At 44.7% G+C, this 17,442-nt stretch overlaps 2 protein-coding genes across 10 annotated transcripts in view; one reads left to right on the top strand and one right to left on the bottom strand.

The window, feature by feature from the left end:
* SMG7 (SMG7 nonsense mediated mRNA decay factor) overlaps positions 1-5,821 on the top strand; it is an 86,344-nt gene extending 80,523 nt beyond the window's left edge. For all 8 annotated transcript variants that reach the window (XM_010853108.1, XM_010853103.1, XM_010853102.1 and 5 more), the window contains 5 exons: positions 966-1,046; positions 1,529-1,688; positions 2,344-2,514; positions 2,630-2,775; positions 3,409-5,821. In XM_010853108.1, the coding sequence (XP_010851410.1) occupies positions 966-1,046; positions 1,529-1,688; positions 2,344-2,514; positions 2,630-2,775; positions 3,409-3,522 (672 nt within the window). In that variant the 3' untranslated portion in view covers positions 3,523-5,821. The remainder of the gene's footprint in view (positions 1-965; positions 1,047-1,528; positions 1,689-2,343; positions 2,515-2,629; positions 2,776-3,408) is intronic.
* Positions 5,822-6,803: 982 nt separating this feature from the next.
* The window catches only part of NCF2 (neutrophil cytosolic factor 2), a 33,737-nt gene continuing 23,098 nt past the window's right edge, over positions 6,804-17,442 (bottom strand). Inside the window, exons 10-15 of one of the 2 annotated variants that reach the window (XM_010853098.1) lie at positions 16,633-16,708; positions 14,631-14,656; positions 14,047-14,201; positions 13,826-13,937; positions 9,601-9,778; positions 6,804-7,336 (exon numbers count right to left, since the gene is read on the bottom strand). In XM_010853098.1, coding sequence (XP_010851400.1) covers positions 7,224-7,336; positions 9,601-9,778; positions 13,826-13,937; positions 14,047-14,201; positions 14,631-14,656; positions 16,633-16,708 — 660 coding nt within the window. In that variant the 3' untranslated portion in view covers positions 6,804-7,223. The remainder of the gene's footprint in view (positions 7,337-9,600; positions 9,779-13,825; positions 13,938-14,046; positions 14,202-14,630; positions 14,657-16,632; positions 16,709-17,442) is intronic. The other variant, XM_010853099.1, reaches the window with a different exon arrangement.

Here is a 17,442-nt window from a genome sequence, read left to right as displayed (position 1 = left end):
GAGCCCAGCTACTAAACTGCTGATTCTACCTGTTTGCCTTTCTTGCTGTTTTTGTGTTTTTTTTTTTTTTTTGCTGGGTGGCTTAAGGGCCTAGGGGCAGAGCGCCTTTCTGTTCACTTGTTTCCTAATCCCTTAATTCTTGTTGTGCTTACCTTCTCCGCTGGAAATGACCCTAATGATGAAACAAGGAGGGGGGTGCTTTTAGTGGGGTTTTGTCATGTTAAAAAAAAAACAACCTTAACTATAGCCCTTCCTGTATTTAACATCATTAATGATGTCATGTGTGTGACAGTGCCTTGCATGTAGCAAGTGTTTAATAAATGCTTTGTTGACCAACAGTTCAGTGATAGTGAGCATCAGAGATTCAGCTTTTTTTTTTTTTTTAATCAGTGAGTTTCTTAAGGACCAATAAATGTAAACTTGACTTTAGCAAGTGTTTGAATACATACCACAGATAGAGTTGCTTAGGAACCATGCTAACAAAACCAGTTGTCAAATGGATCTAAAGGCTTTTTTAAAGTCATTAATGTCCATTTTTTAAGATTCTAGCAAGGGGGCAACAAATTAGGAAGAAAACAGTGTTTGATCAGCTCAGTGTCTTGTTTTGAGAGTATTTTAAATGCAGCTAGTGACAGGGATTCCTGAGGTTCTTACCCAGTGAATACTCAGTACTGCCAGTTTCCGGGGTCCCTGCCAGGATTTCTGTGCTTAAGTTAGAAGCACTGATCAGGAGGGTTCTGTCTGACTCACCTGTGACGACTGGCCCTTAGTGGGACCATGGTATTAATAAAAATTAATCCAAATTGAATTGATACTTTCTAAGCTTTAATTTGTACAAGAGAGGTGAATACAGATATTCTTAAATTGTGGTCTTTTATTTTGCTTGTATGGTATTTTTAAATTAGTACTAAGAAAATGGAAAGCATAATTTAACTATCTTTTGTTTTCCCTCTGGGACTATGAAGAAATCCTTACTGGAGAAGCCCTCAGAGCTCATGTCACATTCATCCTCTTTCCTGTCCCTCACCGGATTCTCCCTCAATCAGGTGCGTAAACAGTGAGGCATCCTGCTGTGGGCTAGCGTTTTCTTTTCCAGTCTATCTCAATACATCTGTTTTTCTCTTTCCTTTCTCTTCCATATATTGGTGTTTTCCAGGTATCTGATTTTACTACCTCCACCTCCCCCTCACCCCGCCCCCTGCCCCGCTTTGATTAGGGTATACTGGAGACTTTTGTAAGTTTGAATTGTTTAACTTCTCATTAATAATAAAATCTTTGGGGCTCTCTTGTTCAGCCAAGTAAATTATTCGTACTTTTTAACCTGGGCGGTTTACATAGAGCAGGATAAAGGGTGAGGGAAAGTAAAAAGCAAATGAATAAAAACAGGAAAACTGAAAGAAACATAGACAAACTTCAAAAGTTTGTCTTGCAAAGAAAGTCTTAAGATCCATCAAGCATCCACGTGCATGAACACTACATTTTCTTTCATTAGAGTGAGTCTGTTCACTTGGTGGTCATTGTCTTTCAGGAACGATACCCAAATAACAGTGTGTTCAATGAGGTATACGGGAAGAACCTGACAACCAGCTCCAAAGCAGAACTTAATCCCTCAATGGCTCCCCAGGAAACATCACTGTATTCGCTTTTTGAAGGGACTCCATGGTCTCCATCTCTTCCTGCCAGTTCAGGTATCGACTAGTCTTTACATTATAGACTTTGCATTATTAGCCGTACACTCAAAAGATAGTGTGGTTTGATAGTTTTATGTATTTGGTGGTTTTTGTCTGTTACTATGATTTTTATTGTTGTTGTCGTTTGTATTTGTTTTTAAAGTAACTTCTGAAGGAAAATGGGGTGTAAAAAAGCCTGGTGAGCTGGTTCACATAATAAATGCCATTAAAAAAAGCTGTTTTACATTCTCAGTAATGAGCACAGTTGTAAGGGAGAAAAATATGAGTTTTATCTTAAGGTTTGCAGCTGTTTTTTAGTTTTATTTGTAGATATTCATTCTTTGCAGGAAAATTCTTACGGTTAGGCAATTCTGCTCTGATAGAGAAGACCAGTATATACTTATCTGAAACAGGCACACCAAAACAGTGCATACGTTTGACAAAACTGTGTACATTTTTATTTTTAAGGTAAGGAACGTGTCTTGGACATGTACAGTAAGACAGACTAGTACATCTGGCAGGGTCCCTCTGGGGGCCTTTATTTTGCCTTTCTCCTGAAACCCTGTGGTTATTTTTAAGAGAATTTAAGTGATCAAATCTACTGGAAACTTTCATTCTTGGTATGTTTGTGAAACATCTCTATTTAATGTCCTGCGTTGCTGTTATTCAATAGATCATTCAACACCAGCCAGCCAATCTCCTCATTCCTCCAACCCAAGCAGCCTGCCAAGCTCCCCTCCAACACACAACCACAATTCTGTCCCATTCTCCAATTTTGGACCCATTGGGACTCCAGATAACAGGGATAGGAGAACTGCAGACCGGTGGAAAACTGATAAGCCAGGTGAGATCCAGTCTTCATTGCTTAGCAGAAGTGAACTAACTTACTCTGTGTCCTTCCTGGACCTTTGGCAGTGAAAGAACATCTTCTTGAATTATTCTTTTCTCTTCATTCCTAGCCATGGGTGGGTTTGGCATCGATTATCTCTCAGCAACATCATCCTCTGAGAGCAGTTGGCATCAGGCCAGCACTCCAAGTGGCTCCTGGACAGGCCATGGCCCATCCATGGAGGATTCCTCTGCTGTCCTCATGGAAAGCCTAAAGGTGAGTGGATCAGGAACAAGAACCATTCGAGATATCTCTGCTTTCAGTCACATAAATAGCTAGTCTTATTCCTAAGGCCCTTAGGATTATTTGATTCATACTATATATCTGGCAAAGTCTTAGAAGCATGGTCTGCATTATAAGATTCTTTAAAAGGATTTTTTTTTTTTTTTGAATTTTTGAATTCACTAGTGATAAACCAGTATCCTCAGGGGGACAGACATGAAGGTTTTAGTTGGATTCTAAGATTAAGAAAATTCTGACTCATCTTGAAATATTTTCTTTACTCCTTTTCTGAACAAGTAAAAGAAGGATATCTAATTTCATAAATGTTTTGCCGGCCTAAAACCTTTCTAGTCAGTGTCTGTTCTCACATGGAGCTGAGTTTTAGTAAAAAGACTTTATAGAAAACATACTTTCACCTTTTCTGGTTTAAAATGATCTTAATGAGAACTAACTAACCAGTCTTGAAGGACCTGGTCTTACAACAACTCCTTGTAATAGCTGGATTTTTTCAGGGTTTGGGGATCTTGGGACATATACACCTTTATGTTTGGCTGGGATTGAAAATCAGATCCCTTTCAGACAACCAGGCATGTGACCTCTGCTGACAAGCTCTGGGCTGTTTTTCAGTCTATCTGGTCCAGTTCCATGATGCATCCTGGACCTTCCGCTTTGGAGCAGCTGTTAATGCAGCAGAAGCAGAAACAGCAGCGGGGCCAAGGCGCCATGAACCCTCCACACTGAGGCCAGAGCGGCACCCTGGGAATGAAGGCTCCATAAACCATGGCATGCTGGGTTTGCAGGACTGACCCACGCAGTCCCCTGCAGGTGGCAGCCCTCTTTTCTGTGTCTCGCTGTTGAGAGGGTGTAAGTATTCCACCAGCCCGCTGAGTGTGCACGAAATGTCCGCAGTGCAACAAAAAGAAAAAACCATCAGGAACTCTCCGTCCCCCCGGGGCCTTCCGGAGGGGGAGAGGAACTGCTGTTTGTCTCACTCAGTTACCTGATATCACCGCCTCTCACCTTCTCCATCGTGCATGTCCCCAGCCACATGGGAAGTGAAAGCTGAGAAGGGAAGGCAGATGGGAGAAGCCAATGGGAACTTCTCAGTCCTTTTTTTTTCCTCTTTGGGGAATAAAATAGGAATCCATTAATGATTGCTTTGCTGACTGAGAATGTAGTTGAAATTACTCCTGAACATCTTTTATTATTGTTACTCTCAGTAGTAAGATATCACACTGAATTCTTCCATACACAGATGTGCTTCTTCTAGTCAGTGTGTAGCAAGGAAAAACCCCGTGCACTGCTCCTGTGAGAGGTCGGTGGTGACAGGATGGGGAAACCGACCTCTGCAGCCCGTGGAAACGGTCCATGAGGGCGAGGACGCGGCCTCTGCTTGGACTCGGAAGGTTCTGGTGGGCCCTCCTCTAGCCTGGAGACTCCAGCCGGAAATGCCCTCCACTCTGTAGGTGCTCGAGCCCCCACTGAGGATGCCGCATGGCTGGTGGTGCTGGGCTGGACTAGCCGAGGACTGCCGTAGGGCTCTAAAGGAACGTTTGTGACTCCTGTCCATCTTACGGTAGTGTCGCAGGCAGTCCCACAGCAGGCAGGCTAGTCCATTCATGGCCTGACACAGTTTAATAGGTAGAAGCTTTCAGTGTGGTTACTTTTTGTTTGGTTGGTTTTTGTGCCCCCATCCTACTTACCACCCACCTCCTCCTGTCCCTACCTCCACCCCCTTTCTACCCTGTGCTGTGTGCTGTAATCGTTTTTATTCCTAATGTGTACAACATCTCGCCAACAAGCAACAGCATGGGGGCCAGCAGTTGGGGCCCAAAAGACAGTCTGAAGAGGAAGGAAGTGGCGGCGTGCGCATGGCCCACTGAGCAGCCAGGCCCCTGCCCGGCTGTGGTCTCCCAGCCTCCACTTTCAGAGTGAAATTCAAGGCGACACAGACACGTGTGCATCAGGCACAGAAGGAAAACACAACGGAGTCCATTCTGGAAAAGGCGGAAGAAAGGAAAAGAAACTTTTTATCTGATATTTATTAGAAGGAAAGAGGACTGAAGATTTTTCTTGTGTAGAAACAGAAGGACAGCATTTCTGATAGTCATTTCCTGGCAAAGTAATATTTTAAGGGGAAATTATGGAAACAATCTAAATGTCCAGTTGCTGTGCTAGTGTAGGGTTTGTTTTCTGGGAGGGCTCTCCTTCGCGCGCGCGCTCGTGTGTGTGTGTGTGAGTGTTTGTGTGTGTGCACACTGGCCCGTCTGCTCCCTGGAGGGGAGGGGCGGTGCGTGTGAGTGTGTGGAGCTAGCGTGGGACTCAAGAGCTGGAAAACAGCTACAGAGCAAAGCACATCCAGGAGCCCCGGTCGTCACTGGAGTCTGGGCAACCCCAGCAATGAAAGGGGGTGAGATTCATGCTCATTGCTCTTCCAAGAGAGTGGTTGGAGTCCGAATGCTTACATCATTGCTCTTTTAGTTTGACACGGTGTTTGGGGTTTTTTGTTTTTTTTTTTTTTGAAAGGTCTGAAAGGGTGCAGTCCCCCACCCAATGGCAATATGAAACCCTTTGTGCTTCTCTCCAGCCCCTCCTCCGTGACCACCGTCCTCCCATCCCCTCCCTCCCGAGCCTCCTTCCCTGCTGCCTTTACCCACTTTGTGTGTTTGAGCTCTGCATTCAGGCAGCTGCAACATTCCAGTGTTTGAACTGTCACCAACTCTTGCACCCTCGACACGCCCACCAGGTTCGCCGTCTCGCTCCCGCAGTGCCCACGTCCCGTCTGCAGCCCCATTTCTGCATGAGAATTTGGTGTTTGGAATGTTTTTTGACTCTTGGGGCGGGGTTCCTCGCCTTATCATCCTCAGTGTGGAGTAATGAGGAGGGAAAGGAGAATCTTCATCAGAAACTGGTTCTGTGTAGCAAACTTTCTTTTGTGTTTCTTTTTGTTTTTGTTTATTTGTTTTGGTCTGTCTGTGCAAGACCTGCAGCTGCTGAAATCAGCTTTGCCTTTAATTAAACCATGTTCTCTCCAACCAGATCTGTGTAGAGACTGTTCTTTCCTATCCTGAAAGAAAATCCAACTTAACAAATTTAAACTACTCACAAGTCATCTAGGGGAAAGAAGGTCAAAAATCGAATATGCTTCAGGGTTATTTTTGTTTTTAGTAATATTTCAAACCGATGTGCAGGATTACAAAAAGGGATGGGTTCTAATAAAGAGTGGCTTGTGCAAAGGCATTAACAACTCAGCATTTTTATCCTTACTATCACCCTTAATAAGGCAGCTCAGAGACCGTGTATCCTACTGGCCCAGTAAAGTCAACTCAGTGTGATGAGCAGCAACAGTATTTGGCGTTCTCTGCTCTGGGGTTGTCTTTCTTCAAGTTGTGTCCCCTGATTTCCAGCGGTGGCCTGCTGGCCTTCACTGTGTGCGTGAGCCAACACTGCACCTCACCTGTGTGTGCACAGCCACCAGCTGCATTTTCACACTGATGTTGATTCAGTCCACGGTTTGTCTCCTAAATGTGCTTTTCATAAGCACCTACACACTTGAAAAATTGTTAACAGAATATTCCGCAAGAGGAAGGGGAATTAAGGCCAGGCCTTTGGAATTTATGGAAACTCACCCAAGTTAATCCTGAGAAGCAGATGTAGAGGGACAGCACTAAGCGCCTGGCTTCCTGAGCGCGGCCGCTTTTCACCCAAGTGTCAGTGCGTGGACTCGCCATTGAGCTCTGTAACAGGTGCCTTCCATGAGAAGAAACCAAGGGATGTAGTTCCAGTATTTTAATTTTCTGTGAAATTAAAAGCTATATTCCAGGGGAACATAACTCAGTCTAGGTTCTGTTTAAGCAGCGAGACTTTCAGTCCCCAAAATGTTAGTTTCGTGTGTGCAGGCGTGCATGCTCACATCTTCTGAACTACCTGTAAAGTTACCTCAGTCCCTGGGAGTTTGCGATAGTAACGGTGTAGGAGTGGGGATACTTATACTCAGGTCTTGGGCCTGCACTCTGGGTATCTTGTTTTTGTACATTTTTTATTGAGTCATAACACGTATAGAGAGAAGTGTACCAATAGTAAGTATACAGCTCGGTGAATTTTCACAAACCGAACACACCTGGGTAGCCAGCATTCCAAGCAAGAAACAGATTTTCTGCAGCCTAGAAGACCCCCCTCTTCCAGACATTTCCGACCACCACCCCTCCCTGTCTTCAAGGTAATCATTGTAAGTTCTCACGTCATTGTCTAATAGGTTAAGTTTTAATGGAAGAGTTAAATGAATTAATATTTATTTCATGAATATTACTTGATGATGGATTAATACTTTAATGGATGAATTAATAATTCCAGAGGTGTCTCTCAAATGTATAGCAGAGGCATGCCAAACCTTGTAAGCAATAGTACTTCCTTTTCTTCAACGTTGTAGGTTGTGAAACATCCTAGACTCTGCCGGGCGTGCTTTCCAAGTCTGTAGTTGGATGTTGTTCAACAAAAGCTTTGGGGAAAATGCCAACCTTCCCTTTGCACTCCCCTTCCAGCCATTCTTCATTCACTGATAAAAGGAAAAGTATACGTTGACTTCTACAATGAGGATAGGAGAAGTCCCTCACCCACGTAGTCCACACAGAACTGGGTCGGTCTGTCTTCACCCCCAGTTGTGCCAACAGGGAAAAGTCAACATTGGAAAAGTGACTGGTAAGAGCAAACAGGCGCTATCTCATGATTGGTTTCTGTTTTAGACACAGAGAAGTAAAATGCAGAAAAATGAGAGTCTTCAAAAAGTTACCAAAGTGAAAGAAATTAAACAATGAATCCTTATGTATGAGGTGGTTTGTTTTTTTTTTAACATAGAGTTTTAGCTTTGTTGGGAACCTTTGTTTTGATTACAGGACAGGGATATGCCATTGGTTAAATAGATAAATAATGATTGTTCACTAGTGAATGATCGAAGAATTGAGAGTTGGAGCTAATGACGGGTTCAGTCCGTGTTTATAAAATACAAGAGTTTTCATAGCACCTATTTTGAGACTTTAATAAAGTATGTGCATAGACTTCATAACTCAGTTATAGATAATATTCCCATTTTAAGTTTTCTGTGGTTAAAAGCTACATTCCAGGGGAACGTAACTCAGTCTACGTTCTGAGAAGACACAAGAGATTAATAGCTTGTTCGGGGTCATTTCTGCCACTAAATATCAGACACCTTAGGTAGCTGTGACCTATTCTAGAGCCTATCCAACAGACCATAGAAGCTGTTTAGATCAGAGGCTCATCTTTGGATGTAACATGTCTCCATCAGATATTATAGCAACACCATGTGGTACTTGGATCCTGTCCCCAGAAACTGTCCATTAGTGTGGAGTGTGGCTGGGCATCCGAGTTCACCCAAGGGAATTCCAATTGCAAACTCTTGTCTTGATTCTTTCTTCTATGATACGAGTATCAGCATTTGTTGTGCTGGATCCTGGGAGCTTGTTAGAAATGCCAAATCTCAGGTCCCACCCCAAACTTGATTCGGAATCCATTTTAACAAGTTCCCCAGAGGGTTCACATTTAAAATTTGAGAAACTTTTGGAATAAAACCATCTCATAACTTGAATACAACTGAACTCAACCCCTCGGCCCTATACAATGTTTATGCTGAATTCTATTTCCCTATGTGTTACGAAAGTTTCAAAATCTTACATAGATACTTCCTGAATTAAACCAACTTAAACTTCTATACAAATCCCAGTAAAGAGTATACCACCTTCTCTCCATATCTACTCAGAAGACTTTTCAGAGCATTTGTTCATCTTCATCTCATCCCCACCCCTGAAAAACAAATTTCGCCAGTTGCTTGGTACTGACACTTAAAAAATGGCTTGGGGAGTTAAATCCAACTCTCATAACTGAGTTTCCATTCTCCCTTTTAGAATATACGCACCATCCATGCACCCTGTTTGTTTTTCACTTCTTATATTGTTGCTGCAGTCTGGTATACTCACTCTTCACCCCCACTAACTTGAAAATCTCCCGCTTATTTCTTAATCTGTTAATTTTCTGTTACAATTGATAATGGTGTTCTGTCTTCACTGTTTTGCATTGCTAACGTACAAGATTTCGGCCATGTGAATGAAACTTTTGATATGACTCTTGTTACCAGGTAAAGAAAGAAGAGTGTCAAACCATGAGTTATTAATAGAATGCTGCTTCTCAGTATGGTCAGTAGATCAGCATCGCCTGGAAGCTGGTTAAAAATGCAGATTAGTGGGCCCCACCCCAGACCTGAATCAGAATCTTTAACAAATTACAAAAGATGCATGAGCATACTTAAGTTTGAGAAGCAGTAAATTAGGACCCTCCACTTATTTTAATTTTTACTGTTTTTGATTTATAACAACCTGGGAAGTAGCAGAGAGCACGATTCTGAATAGTTGTTTTTAAGGCAAAATGTATGCCCTTCTTCCCTCATCTTCAAAAAGTACATCAATTCGAAGACCTGTAGTTTGCAAAACATCACTATCACGTGGCTCGGTGCAGACACACAGTGGTTGAAGCCCTCTTCAAATCTATTAACTCCAGTGTGAGAACCCGTGGCTTCCAAAACAGTCTTTAATGTGTGACTCAAGTCTGCCATTGGTTGCTTCCCTGCCCAGGAGAGCAACAGATGGAAAGGTGAACACACTCAGTTTTGTTCCCTCCCACTAAGAACTGGGAAGGAAATTGAAACCATTGGCTAAAGTTTGCGGCTGATTGATGTTTTCTTCTCTCTGTACTTGTATTTATTGCTGCTAACGTGTGCATTCGTTTCTGCACTCCAGGAGTAGCACTTACCCGTTGATATCACCAGGATTACATCCCCTTCCAGGAACTCCAGGTCTTCTGGCTGGGTAGCCTCATAACTGAAGAGAGCAACCACTTTGCTCCCTTCCTTAAGCTCAGGTTCTGTTGTCTGGTTATTAGCATCAGATTTTTTGCTTTCTTCGGGTTCATCTGGAAAGCCCTGGTCACCCTGAAATAGTAAAGGGCCTATTAGTTTTCCTAACTTCCTGCCATGAACATTGAACATCACTGAAGGAATCAATCAGCAAAATGTCAGTGTAGCACCTGGGATATAAACTCAAAGCCAAGTTTGTGATCAGTGCCAAACATAGACCTGGTGTATACTTTATGAACACTGGATGGGTGGACACAGGACCGTAGATCGTCTTAAAATCCTACTGAAACATGTTAATCGCAAAAAGGGTAGGTATAACTGGTAATTTTTCTTAGATGGAGAGACAGATTGAATCACAAGTAAGTAAAGGAACCCAAAGTCAAACCTAACTCCCAAATCCAACACCCTTTCCCCAGTACCCATAACACTGGGCACCTTGTTACAGAAAGGCAAACTTGTCTGCACCATCCCAAATTAATCAGGAACTCCCTGTGGGAGTTAACAATCATTAACAAAACAACAAAAAATAATTTAAAACAACAAAATCAACGTTTGCAGTGAAGTAATGCTGAAGCTGAAGCTCCAATACTTGGGCCACCAGATATGACCAGCTGACTGATTGGAAAAGACCCTGATGCTGGGAAAGATTGAAGGCAACAGGAGAAGGGGGCAGCAGAGGATGAGATGCGTAGATAGCAGCACCAATTCGATGAACATGAATCTGAGCAAACTCCAGGAGATGGGAAAGGATAGGGAAGCCTGGCATGCTGCAGTCCATGGGGTCACAGAGTCGAACACGACTGAACAACAAATTCACATTTAGAACTGAACTAAAAAAAAAGAACTGAACTAATAGGAATCCTTTCAAGACAGAACTGAAGGGATTAGTCCAAAAACAGATTATTGGAAAACCTGGAGTGACCTTTCACACTTTGAAGGGACACTTTACGTGGACACCCACTCGCCCCTGGGTCCTAGGCCTTCCAGCCAGGCCAGCTCAGCCGTGGCCGACGCTGCAGCCCCGTGAACCGCACACGCCAGGGTTCCGTGGCCGTCACCAACTCCCAGAGTCCACCCAAACCCTTCCATCGAGTCGGTGGTGCCATCCAGCCATTGCATCCTCTGTCTTCCCCTTCTCCTGCCCTCAGTCTTTCTTTTCAAATGAGTCAGCTCTTCACATCAGGTGGCCAAAGTATTGGAGTTTCAGCTTCAACATCAGTTCCTCCAATTGAACACCCAAGACTGATCTCTTTTAGGATGGACTGGTTGGATCTCCTTGCAGTCCAAGGGACCCTCAAGAGTCTTTTCCAGCACCACAGTTCAAAAGCATCAATTCTTCGGCACTCAGCTTTCTTTATAGTCCAATTCATATCCATACACGACCACTGGAAAAACCATAGCCTTGACTAGACGGACCTTGGTTGGTGCCAGAGGTCTCAGATCCAGTGGCTGCACTTCCTGAAACAATTTTCTGAACTCTAACCCCTAAGTTTACTTTGTGGGGTTTACTACAGGGCCTTCCTCCAGACCTATCCTCTTTAGTTCTTCCCCTCCCATTTTTTTTTCCCCCATCAAACATTTGTCTTTGATTTGAATGCAAAGGAGACACTTCCCTAACTGAGCAGTAACCACTACCCAGCTGTGGGGATGAGGGTTTGGAGGAAGGACTCGCTGGGCCCATGGCCGACATGTCTGGAATAGCTTTCCTGCTGTGGTCATTTCTATGGTCTCAAAAGTCCACTTGTGGCTGAAAACTAGTAGCTGACCAAGGATTCCCTTAGGAGCTATTCAATTTTATACCCCCTAGGCAGATAAAACTGCAGATGCCACTGTTGACAAAGGCTAAAGCAGGAAGCAGGTAAGAAGAGGAACTGAAGTGTCAACGGGACCCCACTCGAGAGCTTTGGGCAGTGGGAACTGCAGGCTCATGGTCTCTGTGTCAGGACTCCCCAGCCGCCCGATTGTGGGTCGGGAGCTGTTTACTCAGAGGAAGCCCACCAGCCAGCCTAGCTGATTTCTCTGCCTCGCTCATATGCCCTTTAAATTACCAATCCAGAGCAAGACCTCACTTATCTTCTTCCCTGCTCACAATATCAACCTAGCACAGCAGTGTCCAAGGCTACCTCTCTCTGGTCCTGTGGTCTTTCCAACACTTCCCACCGCTGTCCCTGCCCAACAACACTGAGCCCCTTTTCCCACTGTGCTGATTCTTGTGGTCTGCCCTCCTGTTTTTTCCATCTATATAATACATCCATCCTAACCTCCTCCACCTTGCTAATTACTACGCACCATTTTCAGGATAAGCTTCAAGACAATTTCAGTCTCTAGGAAGACTTGTCCCACTTCCCTCCAGCATTTTTGGGTGAGATACCCTCCCGATGTTATGTAAATGCTTACATAACAGAGTAAAGCACTTGTGTGTCTCCATCAGTTTACTTCACACACGCTTTGTAGTCATCTGCTTGCTCTTCCCCTCATGAAAAAAGGCCTGTGTCTTACTAGTTTTTATATTTCCAGTACCTATCTAGAGACATGTGCCCAGCAAATGTTTGTTGAAGAATTAATGTCATTAGATAAACGCTGGAAACAACCCAAATGCACACCAACAGCTGAATGAATAAGCCAGTTGTGGTATCCATACAATGGAATACCATTCAGCATTCAAAAGAAATGGACTATTAATATATATACTGTACCATCCACTTATTTGAAATGACATAAAAGACAAAAAACTTTGCTGACAGAAAGCAGATGGATGATTTTCAAGGACCATTGTTGGGAGGGAAAATGAACATCTACAGCAAAAAGAAATGGCAACGTTTCCTAGGGAGACTAAGGGACAAAGCCAAAGAGTACTAACGTGTAGCTGCTACTTCTAGCCTCGAACTTTGCTCCTGACTCCCTCATTCTTACTGGAAAGTCAGTTTAGCTCTTCTAGACCCCAGGGCCTATGGATAACCTGCCCTTTTACTGTCAGTACACTGAGGTGTTCAAGAGCAGCAGTTCCCAGCCTTTTTTGGCACCAGGGACCGGTGTCATGGAAGTGACGGTTTTAACACAGACCTGGAGTTGGGTAAGGTGGGGCTGGTTTGGGGATGATCATCGTAAGGGGCACACAACCTAGTTCCTTCACAGGCACAGTTTGCAGTGGGGTTCGAGCTTCTACGAGAATCTAATGCTGTCGCTCATCTGACAGGAGGTAGAGCTCAGGTGGGCTTCCCTGATGGCTCAGCTGGTAAAGAATCTGCCCCCAATGCGGGAGACCTGGGTTCGACCCCTGAGTTGGGAAGATTCCCCTGGAGAAGATCCCACTCCAGCATTCTGGCCTGAAGAATTCCATGGACTGTAGAGTCCATGGGGTCGCAACAAGTTGGACATGACTGAACGACTTTCCCTGTCACTTTCAGAGCTCAAGTAGTAATGTAAGTGATGGGGAACATCTGTAAACACAGATGAAGCTTCACTTGCTGATGGGCCTCTCACCTCCTGCTGTGCAGCCTGACTCCTAACAGCGGATGGGAGCCCTGTTCAAGAGTATAGGCAGGCTCTGAGTAATGTTCGTCAGGTGGACCTCACTTTGCCTTGTTACCTACATTATAAAACAGGATAACAATACATACCTCACAGAGTTATGCAGGTTGTAAGAATTAATACACAGAGTGCCCTTAGCACAGTGTCCGGTACACAGAAAGTTCTCAGTAGGTGTTTGCTGTTAGTGGAAAGTTGTTATCCAAGTCGTCTTCATGAAAGAAACACTCGCTATTTTTTTTTTCACTCCCAAATGTCCTTCCCCATGGAAACTTAAGGTGAAGAATGGCCGTGAACTCAGCCTCAAGCTGCGACTTCATTCTAACCTTGCTTGATCGAGCCTGAACCTTAGGTGTGGCCGCAGATGGAAGGGACCTGAAGCTTTCTGTGGGCTCCTGGGCCTGCTCCGCTCTTATGGGAAAACCTCTCTCGGCTGCACCCCGGGTGAGGGTGCCAGAGCTGCGGCTTGTTACCTGCCATGTTCCCAACACTACACCTAGGGCTAGGCTCCCAGCAGGCCCTGGGTGAGTGCTCAAGTGTTGTGGAGGAAGTGGCCTGTTAGAAATCCAGCCTTACAGGCCCTTGGGCACTCACCACGGTGTTCTCACACCACAGCGTCAGGCAGTAGTTTTTCACTTGGGCCCAGGCATCCTTCATGCTGAATTCTGAAAGGGGCACCAGCTCATTGCTGTCCTGACGACGGTAGCTAGGTAGAGGTAATGAGGAAGAAGCAAGTCAGAACAGCAGGGCGGGCCCATCCTCTGGCCCACAGCGGGCTCCCGGCTGTACCCTCCGTCTCCCTATGTGCAGCTCACCTCAGCTTAGTGTGTTCCGGCAGGAGATCCAGCTTCTTAGCCACCATGTCCCGGACCTGGCTGTAGGGGAGCCTGAACTGAGTCTCCATGACCACCGTGTACTTGTAATGCACCTTGAGTGTGTAGGACTTGGGGACACTGAGCTTGATTTCCTGCTGGGAGAGCCAGCAGAAGGAATCTGTGAGTGCCTGAGGCTTCCTCCGAGCAACATACTGGATCCCAGGGAGTAAGTACCCCCATGGTGGGGAAAAGCTCAGAAGTGCCTGGTTTCACACTAACGTGAGAAGGCCTTCAGAGTCCTGTCCTCCAGCTCAACTCATGCTTGGATAAAAATTTCTATGGGTGATACCTGGCCCACCAGCCATGGGCCAGCAAGCAGTGTGTGCATGGAAGAGGGGGAGATTGTCAAATGCGGTGGGGGAGAGGGGTCCCTGGTCCCTGTATGTACGGTAACAACTCTTCTACCCCTTCCCTTGGGGCTCTTTCTACAATCCAAGGACACCACCCGTGGAAATGGTTAGGTGGGCAACCTAAGCTCTTTCTTTCTCTACCACTTGAAATAGTACAAGGAAAAAAAAGATTACCTTGGGCTCTTCTTTTCCTTTCTGACCTAAATGGAGAAGGTGAGAGTAAAACAAAGGAAGATGATGAATGAACACTCTCAGCCCCTGCCATACACAAGACAAAACCGCTTAGAACCAGGCGCCCAACTTCATACGCTTTAACCTGTGGGGTGATTATTAACCTTAATAAACTGTGGGGGAAATCACTGGGTAGATGTGAAGGGCAAAGCCATGAACACAAAATGAACCTGGTCTCTGCTTCTAGGGAGCATATAGGTAATTCACAAAGGACCATCACATCTTCACCAGCCCATGCGGTTAGGGAGGGATCCCAAAGGAGTGTTAATAGTAGTGCTGCTGGTGTAGTGGTATCATGCAAGATTCCCAAAGGTCAGTTAAAGCAGTGGGCTCCATCGAAACAAATTCAGGGAGTGTGAGATGAGCCAGGGGCCACAAGAAGAAATAACTGCGTATTTTTAATTTGTCCTTTATCTTTTGTATGTTTTCTAATGTATAAAATATATTAATATAGCAGTACATGTATAATTTATGGGGTTTCCCCAGTGGTTCAGATGGTAAAGAATCTGCCTGCAATGTAGGAGACCTAGGTTCAATCTTATGGTTGGGATTGGTTCCCAACCCAAGAAGGGAATGGCTACCCACTCCAGTATTCTTGCCTGGAGAATCCCATGAACAGAGGAACCTGGTGGGCTACAGTCTATAGGATTGCAAAGAGTCAAACATGACTGAGTGACTAAACACATATAATTTATATAAGAAAAGTATGTATAAAGATATTCACCATGGAAACAGCAGTGCATAATCAAAAAAGACCACTGATCTCAAACCCAGCTGATCATTAGAATCACTTGGGATTTTTTTTTTTTTCCCCTAGAAAAACAGGTTTCTAAACCTGATTCCAGTCCTAAAAAATCAGAATCAAAGGCCTTTGATTCTACATTCTTAAAATCTTCCTAGGTTAATATGTGATCCTTGATGGGCCCCTAGACAGAAAATATAAATTCAAGAAAGCTGTCAAGGACATTGGGGGATAATAGAAATTTGAATATGAATTATATAATCTATATTATATAATAATATATAATATATTAACACTATCCTAGATACAACAATTATATTGTGCTTGTGCAGAAAAGCATCCTTGTTCTTAGGATTCAGATGCTGAAGTGCAGGGTGAAGTGTCATGAGTCTGTAACTTAGTTTCAAGTGGTTCAGCAACTAGAAAAAAAATTACATTAACAAGAGGAACAGCCCAAGTACATGGTGCAAAATGTTAACAATTACTGAATTTAAGTGAAAGATATTCTTGTGTTCATGTTGTACCATACTTTGAACCTTTCTGTAGGTTTGATATTTTCAAAGTAAAAATAGGGGTGGGGAGCATCCCAAGTGATTCTGATGATCAGGTGGGCATGACAGTCATTGATCTAGGATCTGGACAAACCACCTATTCAATGCATCTCTACCAAGCACTTACTCAGGATCTGCTTAACCCGCATTAGTGACCAAAAGTCCATGACTTCCCGGGGCAGCCATCTCCACATATCAGGAGAGTTTCCCTTTCATGTCTGCCCCGTGGTCCTTTGTCCATCCTCCAGGGCTCTGCAGTTTCTTTTCTAGATAGAGCTCCTCAGTCGTTTGAAAAGAACCACTCCACCCCGCTCTGAAGTCAACAGGTTCAATTAGTTGAACCTTTCCTCCTGGGATAAGGTCCTACGACTTAATGACTGATTGAGTTGGGATGCTCACAGCCTGCCAGAAAGCAGCTGCCTTTACCCAAGCTCCATGCATGTTCTGGAGCAGGCAGGTAGGAAGGACTTCTGTTTTCCTGTGTTTGGGGTGGGTGAGTGACACAGGAGATGGGGTGCTCTGGGGCCCCATGATCATAAGCTGGGAGAACAAGAAACCAGATTCTGTCAGGCTGGGAGAGCAACCCTCCATGGCAAGGCAGCCTGGAGCACTCCTGCACCCAATCCCGGGATGGTCCTCCAGAGACACTAACCTGGTGACAACTGGGGTCTTCCAGGAGCACTGGAACTCGGGGGAGCTGGGATATCAGACTCCAGGGAGGTTTCTTCCTGGAGGGGACAGGAAGAGAGGGTGAGAACCTTCATGCAGACACAGTTCTTAGGCAGGGATAGGAGTCGGGGAGACCCTGCAGACCACCATGGAAGGGAGCCAGATGCAAACAACTTCCTAAAAGTTGAATGGTGATGACATTTAGTGGAGACTAAGGGCTGGGAATGATTGAAGGCAGGAGGAGAAGGGGACAACAGAGGATGAAATGGTTGGATGGCATCACCGACTCAATGCATATGAGTTTGAGTAAACTCCAGGAGTTCATGATGGACAGGGAAGCCTGGCGTACCACAGTCCATAGGGTTGCAAAGAGTCAGACATGACTGAGCAACTGAACTGAAGGAAAGTATTGATTCAATGGGAAGCAGAGTGGGCCTGGTGAAAATAATCACAGTAGAAATAATAATGAGAAAATAAGAATTCTAACCCTCCAGCTACAAAGCCCTTGCTGCCTAATCACCCCAATTACCACACTGGAAACCCACTGGGGGCAGGGTAGGACCCTTGTCTAAGCTCACTCTCTCACTCTACACCTTGCCCCTTCAAAAGAAACATGCCACTTCTCATCTACATGGCATTTAGAACTTTTCCAGTCATCTGGACATCGTGACTCTGACCAGGGACGGCCAACACCACAGAGGACAACTGGTCGCACAGTCTAGAGAGAGACAGGATCCATTGCCATCAGGCATCTGCACAGATCCAACAAAGACCACTCCCCAGGCCTGGCAGA

The sequence above is a fragment of the Bison bison genome, unplaced genomic scaffold, assembly GCF_000754665.1.
Source record: "Bison bison bison isolate TAMUID 2011002044 unplaced genomic scaffold, Bison_UMD1.0 scf7180017864322, whole genome shotgun sequence".
NCBI lineage: Eukaryota > Metazoa > Chordata > Mammalia > Artiodactyla > Bovidae > Bison > Bison bison.
Note: the sequence above shows the minus strand (reverse complement) of the source record. Positions and strands in the feature narration are given on the sequence as shown.